Source organism: Pseudophryne corroboree, chromosome 1 (assembly GCF_028390025.1).
Source record: "Pseudophryne corroboree isolate aPseCor3 chromosome 1, aPseCor3.hap2, whole genome shotgun sequence".
NCBI classification, from domain to species: Eukaryota; Metazoa; Chordata; class Amphibia; order Anura; family Myobatrachidae; genus Pseudophryne; species Pseudophryne corroboree.
In genome coordinates, this window is record NC_086444.1 from 817,513,600 (window position 1) to 817,532,492 (window position 18,893).

The 18,893-nt window shown below is 45.9% G+C and overlaps 1 protein-coding gene across 2 annotated transcripts in view; it reads left to right on the forward strand.

Annotated features, from left to right (window-relative positions):
* The window catches only part of RBPMS (RNA binding protein, mRNA processing factor), a 288,589-nt gene that overhangs the window by 96,583 nt on the left and 173,113 nt on the right, over positions 1 to 18,893 (forward strand). For both annotated transcript variants that reach the window (XR_010176286.1, XM_063919382.1), the window contains exon 2: positions 17,742 to 17,819. Coding sequence is in view for 1 of the 2 variants with exons in the window: in XM_063919382.1 (XP_063775452.1) it covers positions 17,742 to 17,819 (78 nt within the window). In the remaining variant the exon portion in view is untranslated. The remainder of the gene's footprint in view (positions 1 to 17,741; positions 17,820 to 18,893) is intronic.

The following is an 18,893-nucleotide window of genomic DNA, read 5'->3' on the forward strand; positions in this document are numbered from 1 at the left end:
ATCAGCATTGATGTAACATTTATAATTTGCATACTATAAAAGTATACCGAGCAGCTGATTGGTTGCCATGGGCTACTTCTCCACTGGCTCATTTCTCCACTTTTATCACTGCTTAGTACATGTCCCCCTTAATCCTTACCTGTGGCTATGCCCAGGATCAGCAATGGGCTATAGCTGGCCTGGCGGTGGCTAATGCGTGGCCTTCCCGACCATAAAGATGTACCCACTTGGCTTTGCTTCCTACAGTACTTCTCCTGATTTCATAGAGTGAGAACAATCTATACGTGCAGTCTATATAGCACATTAAATCATGAGTAGATGCAATATTTTCTCACAACGGATTAGGATAGGGGAGTAATCAGAGATTCATTTCCTCACTTTTTCAGACCTCTGAAAAACATCATTAATGAAGCTTCCAGTTACATTATCAGGTCCACAATGTGTAATTGTTGGCAACTTCAGATGAACATTGGTCTAATTTTCGGGGCATCATTGAAGATTGCTAACTTATTTATTGTAGGAAAGGGATCGAATTCTTTTATCATCCCTTCATGGACTAATAGTTCTATGGCAGGGTAATCTTGGGTCGCTGCTATGTGGAAGCCGTAAAGAAAAGGTAAGGTCATAAAGTGGTGTGCAAGTGGGAGCATGATGCCAGCTTATGTCTCTCAAAGTGACAGCATGCCCTGGAATCCACTAAAATTGGGTATGATGCAGCTTACCATGGCCTGTATTGCATCAGGAAATAAGCATATTTTCTGACACTTAGAAATATTTATTTCACCACACCAATTTATTTTGCGGGCTCCGGAATACAACCCCATGCTGACTGGCCTAGGGCTGGTTGGGCAGTATGGTAGGGAGGCCTTATGCTGTGTGTCTCTCTACTATAGTACCACTTGCTGTGGCTGGTAATGCCTAGTACTAACGGTGGAAAATGTGGGGGCACCTCACACTCTTTGTCACACTACTTTAACCACTACCAGCCTATCCTGTCAGCGCTACAGCTGATTTAAAGTTGGTGGGAATACATATTCATTTTATTTATTTTTTTACAAACAGTGTTGGGTGATATAGTTACATTTGCAGCTATCTCGCCGGCCACAGACACCTTTTTAGTTTGGTGACTTTTCTGGCACATTTCCAGCAATATGTAAACTCAGTGGTTACTTATAACATCTTGCAACATCTATTTTCTCCTACGTCCTAGAGGATGTTGGGGACTCCAAAAGGACCATGGGGTATAGACGGATCCGCAGGAGCTTGGGCACACTATAAAGACTTAAACTGGGTGTGAGCTGGCTCCTCCCTCTATGCCCCTCCTCCAGACCTCAGTTAGATTTTGGGCCCAGGAGTGATGGGTCACACACTAGGGGAGCTCTACTGAGTTTCTCCAAAAGACTTTATGATAGGTTTTTTATTTTCAGGAAGACCTGCTGGCTACAGGCTCCCTGCATCGTGGGAGTGAGGGGAGAGAAGCAGGACCTACTTCTTCTTATTTTAAAGGCTCTGCTTCTCGGCTACTGGACACCATTAGCTCCAGAGGGTTAGATCACTTGGTGCGCCTAGCTGCTTGTTCCCGGAGCCACACCGTCAATCCCCTCACAGAAGCCTAAAGAAAGAAGCCGGGTGAGTATTGGAAGAAAAGAAGACTTCAGTGACGGCAGAAGACTTCAGTAACGGAGGTAACAGCAGCGGTAGTGCTGCGCTCCAGGCTCCCACACACCAACGTCTCTGGAGGGTGCAGGGCGCTGGGGGGGGAGCGCCCTGGGGGCATGTTGCTGAGGGTCTAGGAGCTGGCGGGGGGACATATTTAGGTGCCCGGGCACCGGGTATGTTCACCCCGCCAGTGTGCCGCAGGGGGGAGCAACGGCGGTAGTGCTGCGCTCCCTGCTCCCACACACACCATCGGCCTGCGGGATGCAGGGCGCTGGGGGGGAGCGCCCTGGGCAGTATATTTATATATATATATAGATTTGTATTTTGTGTACTATCTCTGGCGGGGGGACATACTTCGGTGCCCGCCCAGCCAGTACGCCGTGAATGGGTGGGAGCAGCAGCGGTAGCGCTGCGCTCCCCGCTCCCACACGCCATCGGCCTGCAGGGCGCTGGGGGGGAGCACCCTGGGCAGTATATATATATTTGTAGGTAGTTCACTGGCGGGGGGACATCCTTCGGTGCCCGCCCCGCCAGTACGCCGCGACCGGGCGGGAGCAGCAGCGGTAGCGCTGCGCTCCCTGCTCCCACACGCCATCGGCCTGCAGGGTGCAGGGCGCTGGGGGGGAGGGCCCTGGGCAGCATCTAGTGATTTATCCCAGGCGGGGGATCGTACCCGGACACCGGGTGTCTTCGGCCGCCGGGGTATCGCAGCGTGCGCGCTGCGCTCCGTGGCTCCCACACACCAATGGCTTCTGTGGGTGCGGGGCGCAGGGGGGGGGGGGCTTACTCCCTATATGTATATAGGTTCCCCAGCTCCTTTACATATATATATATTTATTTATTTGAGAGGGCTTGAGCACGCCGGGAATGGGCGGAGCTTAGCCCTCATATAGGAGTCAGCGCCATTTTTCTTCAAATCCCCGCCAGGACTTGCTGGACAGTAAGATTGAGGGGGGGCACAGTGTTTTAAAGCTATATGGGGGTCATATAGCTTTATGGTTGATAATGGACGCATAATCACTCTACTATTACATGAATTCAATGTTTCCCTGTTTGTACCCACTATTGGTTAGTCGACATATGTCGGCAGGTATGAGGGCTTTGTCACAAGCTGCTGTGGGAATAACTGTCGGCTTCGCCAGCGCATGGTGGTGCTTGATTCGGGAAATTAAGTACTAGAAAATTGGTGTTTGTGTGCTTAAAACAGAAAACCCGATAGGGGAGATACAGTTGTTTGCGGATGCCCTGTCGGCATCAATGGTATTTCCTGGGTAAAAAAATGATCAGGCTGTTATTGCCTTGTACCTGTATATGTATATATATATATATATATATATTTATAGGTATATGTGGGGGGAGTGTTATCAAAATTGTATTTATATCCTTCCCTCAGACCCCTCGGGGTTCCAAGATTATTATTATTTTATTTTGCCCGCTTACTATTCCTTGCTGTCGACATTTACTAAGTTTTTGTCGACCATAACGTTCCTGGTAGATCCACATCTGGGGCATGTCAGTCACAACACATTACTGTCACTAGGGACCTGACAGGTCTGGACAATCCACTTGCGTATAGGTTATATCTATATGTGTATATATGTAGATATAGGTTTATATATGCATGGTTAGGATATATGTGTTTTATTGTGTATTACATGATGTATATCCATGAATACTGAAATTATGGTATTCTTCTGTGCTGGTCGCTCTGTTGATTAAGCTCTAGATTGGCCGTGACGGGTTGGTTTTCGATCCTCTCAAGGAGTCCGAATATTATTCTCTTCACAACGTGGAGAGAAAATTTTGACAGTCAACTCCTGGTCAACACAGAGCCCGGTCGCAAAGGATCATACACAGGCAGCTAAGTAAAATTTTATTTCTATACGTGGACCTTATTTGCACGGTATGCACTTGAGGGAATGTTGTATTCGGTTAGGCATCCGATAGAATGACCCTACCCAGAGTGGGTAGACTTGTCTATGTTGATTCTATCTTATAACATTACAGCAGGCTGCCACGTGACAGCAGGAGGTGTGACCGGAAAAATGCTGAGGATGTCTCCGGGCAATCTCGGCGGATACCACTGGTAAGTCTACCTTCGTGAGTTAGCCTCCTTCTCAACGGTTAGTGACGCTTTCTTTTGTGGGATGCTGTCGTTTTAACCGGTTCTATACCGGTCTTCTTTTCCTTTTCTGTGCAGACAGTGGGAGGTGAAAAGGTAAGAGTTCTGCAGCCTTGTTGGGTTTGCAGTAGTAGATGTCATTTTCTGTTTCCTCCACATCCACCACTTGTCACTGAGTCTATCGGCCTGATCCCCACTCCGGTGGGCACTCGTCTACTAATTTTCAGTTGGTCCAGGAATAGACTAGGACCTGTGGGTTATTTATAGAATCCTAAGGGGAACATTCTGAGTTACGGTTGTTTCCCCTTACTGTTTTTCCAATAGTTCTTGCCGTTCCACTATGGAAGGGAAGATAGTACGCGACGCCATACAGAGGTGCGTCAGGTTCAGGACATTGTCCGGTTGTCTCTGTATAAAGGGGCACATCATTGTTTCTCTCTGACTGTTCTTCGACACGGGACTTGGCTGTGGTTTCCAACGACACAGATGTCGGAGGTGGGTTTCAGAGTAGCTAATGACTGGTTAAGGTTCGGTATTTTTCAATATGAAAAGAGGTCTGATGATCCAAAGTTGGATCGGCTTTACTGTGACGCTTCATCAATGTGTTCCGTTCCTAAACCGGTTGGGTGCGGCCTGAGAGGCCTTTTTTTGGTGAGCGGGTCTAATGCTACAGTGGCTTTCGGGAGACCAGTTGGGAATGTGGTCCGGGTCTCACCTGCACATGCACCTGAATATAATCATAACGGCCAGGACATCGTTCCTGTGGTGTCGGCTCGGTTTTCTCCCTCTAGAGGGATGAAGGTTCGGGTTCCGGGTGTAGATCCTGGTGTCCGTGCATACAGATCTCCGAGACGGGGGAGCAGTTCTTGCAAGGGACGTGTTTCCAGGGGATAAGGTCAAGTTGGAAAGCTTGTCTGCTATAAGCTTTTTTGAATTAAGAGTTAGTTTCGACAACTGTATTCTTCGTGTTCTGTCCGTGTTAGTTCTGCTAGACGACTTGTCAGCAGTGGCGTAAGTAAGCCGCTATGGCGGAGCAAGGAGAAGAGCGGCAATGGCAGAAGATGCACAGTTTTGCCATTGGGTGGAAAGTCTGGTAAATGCTATATTAGCAGTCTTCGTTTCGGAGGTGAACGACTGAGAACTAGATTTCATCTGCTGACGCGATCTCCATCCTGGGAGAAATTCAGTCATCATCGAGTAGTTTTCACAGACGTTACAAGTCTTTGAGGAATGTCACAATTGGATTGGTTGACGTCTCGCCTCAACGAGAGGCCTCAGGGATATTGTTCCAGTTCAACAATCGCTCAAGCTATAGCAGTGGACATCCTCGTGTCCCCGTGGGTATTTTTAGTCGGTCTATGTGGTCTCTCCGCTTTCACTTTTTCTGAAGGTGATAAGCAGGAGATGAAAAACGGTTCAGGCGATCCTCTTGGATCCGATCTTGCCAAGGAGGGTTTGCTATCCAGTTTTTCATGATTTACTCACAGAGGATTCCTGCCCTCTTCCTCTACGTGAGGATCTGTTACGACAAGATCAGGGCGTGTTTCAAGATTTACCACGGCTGCGTCTGACGTCGTGGCGGTTGAATGCCATATCCTAAGCTGAAAAGGTGTTCCCAGTGTAGTCATATCCTCAATTCTTCAGACTAAGAAGAAGTAACGGCTAAGCTTTACCACCGTAGTTGGCGTAACTATGGTTCTTGGTGTGTATCCAGGAAGGCCTATGGAAGATTTTCAGCTAGGTCGTTCTTATCCATACTTTACAAACCAGTGTGGATGCGAGCTTAAAGTTGGGCTCCATTTCTGTGCAGTGTAGCCTAATAATTTCTTTACAAAAATTTCTCTCTTGGAAAGGGGTTGTGCTCTTGGCTTTGACATCCGCAAGGCGGGTGTCGGAAGTGGTAGTTTTGTCTCACAAGAGCCTTGTTTGATCTTTAATGTGGATAGAGAGGACTTGAGAACTCGGTTAGTAGTTCTGCCAGGAGTGGTTTCTGGGTTTCGCAGAAACCGGTCTATTTTGATGCCGGTGGTTACTTAGGCATTAGCTGATTCAATTTCTCTCGATGTAGCCAGGGATTTGAATATTTTGGTCGCCAGTTGGGCTCAGTTTGGAGAACCAGTGGTTCTGTTTGTCTGGTATGTTCCCAGCATGGTTTGGGTGACTGTGTTATGCAGTCTGTTACACGCTGGATCTGTGATGCTATTTGGCATGTTCCTTCTACGGCTGGATTGCCGTCACCGAGGTCGGTGGAGACCCATTCTACTGGGAAGATGGGCTCTTCCTGGGCGGATGCCCGAGGAGTCTCGACGGTTCAACTTTGCCGAGGGGATACTTGGTCGGGTTCAAACGCTTTTGCTATGCTCTACAAGTTTGATACCCTGGTTGAGGGGGACCTTTTGTTGGCTCAATCGGTGCTGCAGAGTCGTTCGCACTCTCCCGCCCGTTCTGGAACTTTGGTATTGACCCCATGGTCCTTTTGGAGTCCCCAGCATCCTCTAGGACGTAGGAGAAAATAGGATTTTGGTACCTACCGGTAAATCCTTTTCTCTTAGTCCGTAGAGGATGCTGGGCGCCCGTCCCAGTGCGTACTGTGTCTGCAGTTATTGTTTTGGTTACACTCTAGTGGTGTTTCTTCGCTGTCAGACTGTTGCTGACGTTGTTCATGCCATGGCATGCGGGGTCTTATTATTGGTTGTGTTGACACACAGGTTATGTTACATATTCTCTCAGCATGTGGCTGTGTCTTTTTCATGCAGTAGGCTGGTTTTCAATTGAATGCCACGTTCTGCGGTATGTTCGTGGTGTGAGCTGGTATGACACTCACCGTGTTTATAAATTCTTTCCTCGAAATGTCCATCTCTCCTGGGCACAGTTTTCTAACTGAGGTCTGGAGGAGGGGCATAGAGGGAGGAGCCAGTTCACACCCAGTTTAAGTCTTTATAGTGTGCCCAAGCTCTTGCGGATCCGTCTATACCCTATGGTCCTTTTGGAGTCCCCAGCATCCTCTATGGACTAAGAGAAAAGGATTTACCGGTAGGTACCAAAATCCTATTTTTAATATTGCAAAAATCAGAATGGCAACTTGCAATCAGACATGTTTAGTTCTGGTGGCTTTCTGGCAACATTGAGACCATTTGCAAACTTTGACACCTAGTGATTTGCTACATGACGGAATTACGCCCGTTTCTCCAGTAGGGGCTTTTTCTGTAGGAATTAATTCTTCAACAGTGCAGCACAGACTTCTACAAGTGTGAAGAACGGCAAGCTAGAAAAAAGCCTCTCCTTAGACCTAACAATAAAAAAACTCATGTAAAAGAAGTTATTGCAGCTAAAGGTGATAAAATGAGTTATTAATAATATCTAAATAATTATATAAGCACCCTGAGTCCATTGGAGAAAAAGCTCTATATAAAATTCTGAATATAATAATAAATAAACAATTATCATTAATGCAGACGTCTCTTTTTTTACTGCTGTTTTACTGCTCCTGTACAGTCAGTAGGCAATACCCAACTTTGTAGATGCAAAAAGGTACATTGCTAATCAGTGTCATATGCAAAAATATTATTATTTATTAACTGTTATTTATATAGCACACACATAATATGGTGACTAAAGACAAAAGGCAGCCATGGGAGAGCACTGAATCACAACCCCCCCCCCCCCCTCCCAAACTATTGATATTACTGTATATATGTCTATTCACTAAAACCAAAAATGTCATAATGTAGCATTATTTTCACAGTTTACATTTCAATCATCTGACAGTAACCAAAAAACGCCATTCTAACTTGGTGACCTCCAGAAGTCACCTCCGGCACTCATATGACTGGGACAGTCCATCAGCAGAGGACAACCTGCAGTATATTAGTGATTATGTAGTGTTGTGTAAAAGTTGCACATTAATGAAAATAATAAGTGCTAATACACACAGGGCTAGCCTCTTCTGATAGGCTGTCCCAGTCACATGAGCACTAGATTCACAGTTAGCACCTACTGTACCTTCAGGATATAATTTTGTTTGATGCTTTGGAAAGTGTTCATGTTATTATACAATCCAGAATGGTCTATCTGGTTTCTGCACTTTATATTTAGGTGTGTTCTTGAATGGTATTTCTCTGACGTCCTAGTTGATGCTGGGAACTCCGAAAGGACCATGGGGAATAGCGGCTCCGCAGGAGACTGGGCACAACTAAAGAAAGCTTTTAGGTCACCTGGTGTGCACTGGCTCCTCCCACTATGACCCTCCTCCAAGCCTCAGTTAGATTTTGTGCCCGGCCGAGGTTGGATGCACACTAGGGGCTCTCCTGAGCTTCTAAAAAGAAAGTATATAATTAGGTTTTTTATTTTACAGTGAGACCTGCTGGCAACAGGCTCACTGCAGCGCGGGACTAAGGGGAGAAGAAGCGAACCTACCTGCTTGCAGCTAGCTTGGGCTTCTTAGGCTACTGGACACCATTAGCTCGAGAGGGATCGACCGCATGGAACTGGCCTTGGTGTTCGGTCCCGGAGCCGCGCCGCCGTCCCCCTTACAGAGCCAGAAGCAAGAAGAGGTCCGGAAAATCGGCGGCAGAAGACATCAGTCTTCACCAAGGTAGCGCACAGCACTGCAGCTGTGCGCCATTGCTCCTCATACACACTTCACACTCCGGTCACTGAGGGTGCAGGGCGCTAGGGGGGGGCGCCCTGAGCAGCAATAAAAACACCTTGGCTGGCAAAAATACCACAATATATAGCCCCAGGGGCTATATATGTGATAATTACCCCTGCCAGAATCCATAAAAAAGCGGGAGAATAGTCCGCGAAAAAGGGGCGGAGCTATCTCCTTCAGCACACTGGCACCATTTCTCCCTCACAGCTCCGCTGGAAGGAAGCTCCCTGGCTCTCCCCTGCAGTCTACACTACAGAAAAGGGTAAAAAAGAGAGGGGGGGCACTAAATTTAGGCGCAGTATATATAACAGCAGCTATAGGGGACATAATTCAGTTAGTCCCTGCATTATATAGCGCTCTGGTGTGTGCTGGCATACTCTCACTCTGTCTCCCCAAAGGGCTTTTGTGGGTCCTGTCCTCTGTTAGAGCATTCCCTGTGTGTGGGCGGTGTGTCGGTACGGCTGTGTCGACATGTTTGATGAGGATAATGATGTGGAGGCGGAGCAGATGCCTATAGAAGGGATGTCACCCCCTGCGGGGCAGACACCTGAGTGGATGGACTTATGGAAGGAATTGCGTGCACGTGCGACTCCTTACACAAAAAATTTGACGACATGCCAAATGCGGGACAGCCGGTTTCTCAGCTCGTGCCTGTCCAGGCGTCTCAAAGGCCATCGGGGGCTCTAAAACGCCCGCTACCTCAGATGGCAGACGCGGATGTCGACACGGATACTGACACCAGTGTCGACGACGATGAGTCTAGTCTAATGTCCACTAAGGCCATTCGTTGCATGATTGAAGCAATGAAAGAGGTGTTACAAATTTCTGATATAAACCCAGGTACCACTAAAAAGGGTATTATGTTTGGGGAGAAAAAACTACCCGTAGTTTTTCCCCCATCAGAAGAATTAAATGAAGTGTGTGAAGAAGCGTGGGCTTTCCCTGATAAAAGATTGGTAATCTCTAAGAAGTTACTAATGGCGTTCCCTTTCCCGCCAGAGGATAGGTCACGTTGGGAGACACCCCCTAGGGTGGATAAAGCGCTCACACGTTTGTCTAAAAAGGTGGCACTACCGTCTCCGGATACGGCCGCCTTCAAGGAACCTGCTGATAGAAAGCAGGAGGCGATCCTGAAGTCTGTATATACACACTCAGGCATTATACTTAGACCAGCTATTGCGTCAGCATGGATGTGCAGTGCTGCCGCTGCGTGGTCAGATTCCCTGTCAGAAAATATTGACACCCTAGACAGGGACACTATTCTGCTAACCATAGAGCATATAAAAGACTCAGTCTTATACATGAGAGATGCACAGAGGGAGATCTGCCGGCTGGCATCTAAAATAAGTGCATTGTCCATTTCTGCTAGGAGAGGCTTATGGACTCGCCAGTGGACAGGGGATGCAGATTCAAAAAGGCACATGGAAGTTTTGCCTTATAAGGGTGAGGAGTTATTTGGGGATGGTCTCTCGGACCTAGTTTCCACAGCAACTGCTGGGAAGTCAGCATTTTTACCCCATGTTCCCTCACAGCCTAAAAAGGCGCCGTTTTATCAGGTACAGTCCTTTCGGACTCAGAAAAACAGGCGTGAAAAAGGCGGGTCCTTTCTGTCCAGAGGCAGAGGTAGGGGAAAAAGGCTGCAACAAACAGCAGGTTCCCAGGAGCAAAAGTCCTCCCCCGCTTCTTCCAAGTCTGCCGCATGACGGTGGGGCTCCACAGGCGGAGCCAGGTACGGTGGGGGGCCGCCTCAAAAAATTCAGCGATCAGTGGGCTCGCTCACAGGTGGATCCCTGGATCCTGCAAATAGTATCTCAAGGGTACAAACTGGAATTCGAGGCGTCTCCACCCCACCGGTTCCTAAAATCTGCCTTGCCGATGACTCCTTCAGACAGGGAGGCTGTGCTAGCGGCAATTCACAAGCTGTATTCCCAGCAGGTGATAATCAAGGTGCCCCTACTTCAACAAGGACGGGGTTACTATTCCACACTGTTTGTGGAACCGAAACCGGACGGTTCGGTGAGACCCATTTTAAATTTGAAATCCTTGAACACATACATAAAAAAATTCAAGTTCAAGATGGAATCGCTCAGGGCGGTTATTGCAAGCCTGGACGAGGGGGATTACATGGTATCCCTGGACATCAAGGATGCTTACCTGCATGTCCCCATTTACTATCCTCACCAGGAGTACCTCAGATTTGTGGTACAGGATAGCCATTACCAATTCCAGACGCTGCCTTTTGGACTCTCCACGGCACCGAGGGTGTTTACCAAGGTAATGGCGGAAATGAATATACTCCTTCGAAGAAAGGGAGTTTTAATTATCCCGTACTTGGACGATCTCCTAATAAAGGCGAGGTCCAAGGAGCAGTTATTGGTGGGAGTAGCACTATCTCAGGAGGTGCTACACCAGCACGGTTGGATTCTGAATACAGGTTGAGTCTCCCTTATCCAAAATGCTTGGGACCAGAGGTATTTTGGATATGGGATTTTTCCGTATTTTGGAATAATTGCATACCATAATGAGATATCATGGTGATGGGACCTAAATCTAAGCACAGAATGCATTTATGTTACATATACACCTTATATACAAAGCCTGAAGGTAATTTTAGCCAATATTTTTTATAACTTTGTGCATTAAACAAAGTGTGTCTACATTCACACAATTAATTTATGTTTCATATACACCTTATACACACAGCCTGAAGGTAATTTAATACAATATTTTTAATAACTTTGTGTATTAAACAAAGTTTGTGTACATTGAGCCATCAAAAAACAAAGGTTTCACTATCTCACTCTCACTCAAAAAAGTCCGTATTTCGGAATATTCCGTATTTCGGAATATTTGGATATGGGATACTCAACCTGTATTCCAAAATCACAGCTGGTTCCGACGACACGTCTACTGTTCCTGGGTATGATTCTGGATACAGTCCAGAAAAAAGTGTTTCTCCCGGAGGAGAAAGCCAAGGAGCTGTCATCTCTAGTCAGAGACCTCCTGAAACCAAACCAGGTATCGGTACATCACTGCACGCGGGTCCTGGGAAAGATGGTGGCTTCTTACGAAGCAATTCCTTTCGGCAGGTTCCATGCCAGAATCTTTCAGTGGGACCTGTTGGACCAATGGTCCGGATCGCATCTTCAGATGCATCGCCTAATAACCCTGTCTCCAAGAACCAGGGTGTCTCTGCTGTGGTGGCTGCAGAGTGCTCATCTTCTAGAGGGCCGCAGATTCGGCATACAGGACTGGGTCCTGGTGACCACGGATGCCAGCCTTCGAGGCTGGGGGGCAGTCACACAGGGAAGAAACTTCCAAGGACTATGGTCGAGTCAGGAGACTTCCCTACACATAAATATTCTGGAACTAAGGGCCATTTACAATGCCCTAAGTCAGGCAAAATCCCTGCTTCTACACCAGCCAGTACTGATCCAGTCAGACAACATCACGGCAGTCGCCCATGTAAATCGACAGGGCGGCACAAGAAGCAGGATGGCAATGGCAGAAGCCACAAGGATTCTCCGATGGGCAGAAAATCACGTACTAGCACTGTCAGCAGTGTTCATTCCGGGAGTGGACAACTGGGAAGCAGACTTTCTCAGCAGGCACGACCTCCACCCGGGAGAGTGGGGACTTCATCCAGAAGTCTTCACGCTGATTGTAAATCGATGGGAACGGCCACAGGTGGACATGATGGCGTCCCGCCTAAACAAAAAACTAGAGAGATATTGCGCCAGGTCAAGGGACCCTCAGGCGATAGCTGTGGACGCTCTAGTGACACCGTGGGTGTACCAGTCAGTTTATGTGTTCCCTCCTCTGCCTCTCATACCAAGGGTACTGAGAATAATAAGAAAACGAGGAGTAAGAACAATACTCGTGGTTCCGGATTGGCCAAGACGAGCGTGGTACCCGGAACTTCAAGAGATGATCTCAGAGGACCCATGGCCTCTGCCGCTCAGACAGGACCTGCTGCAGCAGGGGCCCTGTCTGTTCCAAGACTTACCGCGGCTGCGTTTGACGGCATGGCGGTTGAACGCCGGATCCTGAAGGAAAAGGGCATTCCGGAGGAAGTCATTCCTACGCTGATTAAAGCCAGGAAAGGTGTAACTGCAAAGCATTATCACCGCATATGGAGGAAATATGTTGCTTGGTGTGAGGCCAAAAAGGCCCCAACAGAGGAATTTCAACTAGGTCGATTTCTGCATTTCCTACAAGCAGGAGTGACTATGGGCCTGAAATTAGGCTCCATTAAGGTACAGATCTCGGCTCTGTCGATTTTCTTCCAGAAAGAACTAGCTTCACTACCTGAAGTTCAGACGTTTGTGAAAGGAGTGCTGCATATTCAGCCCCCGTTTGTGCCTCCAGTGGCACCTTGGGATCTCAACGTGGTGTTGAGTTTCTTAAAATCACATTGGTTTGAGCCACTTAAAACCGTGGATCTAAAATATCTCACGTGGAAAGTGGTCATGTTATTGGCCTTGGCTTCAGCCAGGCGTGTGTCAGAATTGGCAGCTTTGTCATGTAAAAGCCCTTATCTGATTTTCCATATGGATAGGACGGAATTGAGGACTCATCCTCAGTTTCTCCCTAAGGTGGTATCTGCTTTTCACTTGAACCAACCTATTGTGGTGCCTGCGGCTACTAGGGACTTGGAGGATTCCAAGTTACTGGACGTAGTCAGGGCCTTGAAAATTTATGTTTCCAGGACGGCTAGAGTCAGGAAAACTGACTCGCTATTTATCCTGTATGCACCCAACAAACTGGGTGCTCCTGCTTCTAAGCAGACTATTGCTCGCTGGATTTGTAGCACAATTCAGCTGGCGCATTCTGCGGCTGGACTGCCGCATCCTAAATCAGTAAAAGCCCATTCCACAAGGAAGGTGGGCTCATCTTGGGCGGCTGCCCGAGGGGTCTCGGCTTTACAACTTTGCCGAGCTGCAACTTGGTCAGGGGCAAACACGTTTGCAAAATTCTACAAATTTGATACCCTGGCTGAGGAGGACCTTGAGTTCTCTCATTCGGTGCTGCAGAGTCATCCGCACTCTCCCGCCCGTTTGGGAGCTTTGGTATAATCCCCATGGTCCTTTCGGAGTTCCCAGCATCCACTAGGACGTCAGAGAAAATAAGATTTTACTCACCGGTAAATCTATTTCTCGTAGTCCGTAGTGGATGCTGGGCGCCCATCCCAAGTGCGGATTGTCTGCAATACTTGTACATAGTTATTGTTAACTAAAGGGTTATTGTTGAGCCATCTGTTGAGAGGCTCAGTTGTTTTCATACTGTTAAACTGGGTATAGTATCACGAGTTATACGGTGTGATTGGTGTGGCTGGTAGGAGTCTTACCCGGGATTCAAAATCCTTCCTTATTATGTCAGCTCGTCCGGGCACAGTGTCCTAACTGAGGCTTGGAGGAGGGTCATAGTGGGAGGAGCCAGTGCACACCAGGTAACCTAAAAGCTTTCTTTAGTTGTGCCCAGTCTCCTGTGGAGCCGCTATTCCCCATGGTCCTTTCGGAGTTCCCAGCATCCACTACGGACTATGAGAAATAGATTTACCGGTGAGTAAAATCTTATTTTATTATGGTATTTATGCTATATTTTGACTTTTCTGAGTTTGTTATAGTATGTATAGACTATATATATATATATATATATAGAGAGAGAGAGAGAGAGAGAGAGAGAGAGAGAGAGAGTGAGAGACTTTTACAACAGTCTGGATACTTTTTAATCTTTCATGATAGATATTAAGTAATAAACCTGACTGATATTGTTTTTACCACTGTATATAATTTATATTTGCACCATCTTACATTATTATGCCATGAAGCCCATCATAGGGAAAATGCCTCCCACAAGCCTGTTATAAAGCTGAGTCTGTGGCTAACGTAAAATATGTCTGTGACTTCATATATTTTATCCTAAAAGAATTTAAGCTAAAAAAGAGTTATGGGTTTGCAATGTCTCCGTATACTTCATTTAGATGACAAGCTGTTTCTCTTTGGGTGTACTTACATTATATTTTTTAAGTTGGATTGAAGATTTAGAAAGCAAAAGGTGGCTCCTCTGCCAAATCACTAATCGTTTGTTTTGCTGCCAAAATCACTCATGTCTCTCCATATGCTCCTGGTTCCTTTCCTTTCATCTTCAAATTAGGAGAAGGGGCCATAAAAGTTAATAATTACAACGAAGGATTTAAAGATTTAGAAACATTCCTTCAGATAACTGTTGTGTTTTGTATTCTTTAAATATGCCATTCATTGCTTAAGGGTTTTGTTAGTTTTTGGGGGAGGAGATGTGAGATAAGAATGCACCTGATCTTGTATGTAGAGCTATTAAAACTCATACATGACCTCCCAGTAATGTCTTTATTTAAAGTGTTTTTCTCCATGTAGGAAAAACATAAAATCGTGCCATAGAACAGCCTGTTTTCTCTTATTCTGTAGTAAAGCCCTGTTTCAACTTAAGGAGGCCTTTTCATGGTTAACTCCATTTTGTAGCAATAAGATATGCTAATTCATAGTAATTTATCATTATAGTCATGTCCCAGCAACAATTCAAACTCCAGTATTACTTTGGCTATTGCTGTCCGCAGCTGTGAAAGCATTTTAGTTAGGGCTGTGTACTGCACTATGCTCTCTGCTCATGTACAAGTCTAGGAGGAGAGAACTAACATGGGGAATTTTTCATTCGATTTCCATTTGATTTCCATTGAAGGGATTTACTAAAGGCAAAATTAATGTCAAATCTATTCTAAAATCGAATTCGACTCAAATCCCACTCAAAATCAAATTTCTGAAAAATACCAGTGTTTTCCCATAGTCAAATATAGGATCCCCTCTTTTACTAAAATTCGATTTGCAAATCAATTTAGAATCGAAGTGTAAATCAAACTTCACATCCCCAAATTAATTGAATCATGTTAGACATTCGATTTGTGCTTCTAAACACCATTGTATTGGTAGGACTTTAAAGTACCCAAAAGTATGTGGAGCATTGTGGCTGTAGGAATAATGGCTGTCCAAGGTTATGGTATGTGGTGCCCCTATCTGTAGTATGCAAATCACCACCTGACTGAGAAAACCCAGGAGCATTATTTAGAGCAACATCAGCAGCTTCATGAGTTGAATACTGCACATGTTTTATACAAATAGTCATTATACATAGTCCAGGGATGTGCAATAGATAGCCACATAGCACAATATCTGACACTTTTGTCGGATGGTATAACCTCTTATGTCGGATGATATAAATTAAACTTAAATTCATGATTGTTTAAACTGGCTATCCTGGTTCATGCTATGATGCCTACATCCTCAGCTCTTTAAAAACAGATCCTGATTTAACCCAAAGTGATGCATCCAATTTGACTTACATGCAGGGCCGGACTGCCCATCTGGCGCTACTGGCAAAGGCCAGAAGGGCCAATGGGATGGTGGGACGGTCCTGTCAAACAGAGAGCCAGGATGGCTGCACGCAGTGCAGCCTTCGGGCTCCCTGCTCTGGCCGCTCCCCCGCCTCCCCTGCCGTCTCCATAGAAATGGAGGCGTGCCGCGAGTCCACGGTGCACATACCATATGCACTTGGAAAATGACTATTCATGAAATAGTACTAGCTGTACTCAGTAATAAGATATAGCTAACTAATAATTTGGAGGGTTTTATGTTTTTTTGACTTGTCTCTTTTAAACTATTAGCCAGTGAAATCATTAGTACAGTATAGACGGTATACATATATCTCACTGCACGCTATGCAGCACAGATAAATAAGGAAACAAGGGTGGCTTTGTTCAAGTCATGTGTCTACTAGTATGTCTGTTTTACGTTTTTGATTAGATTGTTTTCCCATATGCACATAACGCTTTGTATGTGCCATGGGATGTAATTGCCCTTACAGTGAAGGTCCTCAGTGCAGTATTAAAAAATCTCTGAGGCCCCCAGACAATTTCTATTTTGCACAATTAAATTTGCATGCTTTTAAAGCTGTAATGAAGCTTCCATTTTGTAACGCAGTTTGTGCGTACAGGTTGAGTATCCCTTATCCAAAATGCTTGGGACCAGAAGTATTTTGGATATAGGATTTTTCCGTATTTTGGAATAATTGCATACCATAATGAGATATCATGGTGATGGGACCTAAGTCTAAGCACAGAATGCATTTATGTTACATATACACCTTATACACACAGCCTGAAGGTAATTTTAGCCAATATTTTTTATAACCTTGTGCACTAAACAAAGTGTGTGTACATTCACACAATTCATTTATGTTTCATATACACCTTATATACACAACCTGAAGGTCATTTAATACAATATTTTTAATAACTTTGTGTATTAAACAAAGTTTGTGTACATTGAGCCATCAAAAAACAAAGGTTTCTCTATCTCACTCTCACTCAAAAAAGTCCGTATTTCGGAATATTCCGTATTTCGGAATATTTGGATATGGGATACTCAACCTGTACCAGGTTTTGGAAATATCACAGTCTTTATTGCTGAGAAGGACAGCTACATCTTTACAACCAATATGCCTCTGCTCCAAACTTAGTAGATTTGGGGTGCGTTAAGCATCCCGATGGACGGGATGCCATTGGTCATGTGACCAACACCGGAATCATGATACCGGAGCCGGTAGACCCACCTGGATTTCATACCGAATCCATAGATACAAAGTACAAGATATGCATTCTGCTTGGAGCAAGGACAGACTTGAGGTCCGAAACAGCCCTGGCATTCTAAGGGACGAGATCATGGCTCACCTGGGCCCCATCTTTCCATATGTCGGATGGCCAAGCAGAGCTCCAGGCGGTGGAGCTGCTCAGCCAGCCCCTGTCTCTCTGTCTGTCATATGTTCGGCCAGGCAGTTATGCCGGGCCGGGCCCATCAGGCCATCGTGCCGGAAGAGGCGGATGTCCAGTCCGGCAGGGACAGTTTGCAACACAAGTGAATGTTTTAACTTCATTATGCGACTGAAAAGCCTTAATTTTAATTCTGATACAGTTTATGTGCCTTCTATTCTAAGTGTTATAAAGTCTCCCTATACCAGTGATGGGTAACCTTGACACTCCAGCTGTTGTTGAACTACACATCCCAGCATGCCCTGCATCAGTTTTAGCATGGCCAAATAGCAAAACTGTAGCAGGGCATGCTGGGATGTGTAGTCCAACAACAGCTGGAGTGTCAAGGTTAGCCATCACTGCCCTATACAGTATATTCATGTACAGTATGCTCGCATTATGATAATTGTTAAATGGTACTTGAGATGCTTTCCTCAATTAGTTATGTTGTGTGTGTTCTGTTTTTTTAGGTGCGGACACTATTTGTTAGTGGATTGCCTTTAGATATCAAACCTCGGGAGCTTTACTTATTATTCAGACCATTTAAGGTACAGTACTTATTATGTGGATAATTTCACTGAAGCATTGATCAGGCATTATCATTGGACACTATTTGATGTGGGTCAGATTAATGTAAAAACAAAAAATGTAAGATAAATAAATAAAAGTAATGCAGTTTCATTATTTGGTAAATATGCTTAGCTATGTAAAATCAATGATGAAAAGGGAAGGACTATAGCCCTCTAGGTCAGTAATAAAAGAATATAATATTACTCACATAAAATTGAATATCAATCCTGTATTTGAGACATCAGTCAACCAACCAAAAGCAAAAAGCGACTAGGTGACTAAGTGATTAGGAGGGCATGAGTCTCCTGCCCATAAATATTTCACATTTTTCGAAGCTTAAACAAGGTAATAACTGCCATGTTACTTTGGTGATACAAAGCTAAACATTCTTTGGTAGAGACTTAAGGGGAGTGCACACGTAGAGATGTGTGCTTAAATTCCAAGCAATTTCGCTGTGCTGAGCGGCGGAGAGATGTGTGCTGAGCGTTCTATGGGGGTCTTTCCGACCCGATTGCACACTGCAGTTTTCGCAGCGGTGCAATCGGGTCTGAACTGCGCATGCGCCGTGACCGCAATGCGCAGGCGCATCGCTCCCTGGCGATGGCCGTCGCCAGGGAGCGACAGAACTAACGAAGAAAGCGATCGCACCCACGAACGCAAGAAGATTGACAGGAAGAGGCCGGCCGGAGGTGTCAACTGACCGTTTTCATGGAGTGTCCGTCCGAACGCAGGCGTGCCCAGCCGTTTCGAGGGAGGGATCCTGATTTCAGCTCCGTCCTGGATGATCGCAGCGGGTGAGTAAGCCCTGAGCTTTGCAGAAACTGCACAAACTTTTGTTTGTGTAGCTCTCTGCACAAGCGAGCGCAGCCCTGCACAGCGATTCCCCCTCCCCTGTAGGCGGTGACTACCTGATGACAGCAGTGCTAAAAGTAGCCTGCTAGCGATCAGGTCGGAATGAGGGCCAATGATAGATCGCTCAGCACACATCTCCCCGTGTGTACCCCCCTTTACACCTTTGTCACATTGTCACACTTGGTTTGGAACCGATAAGA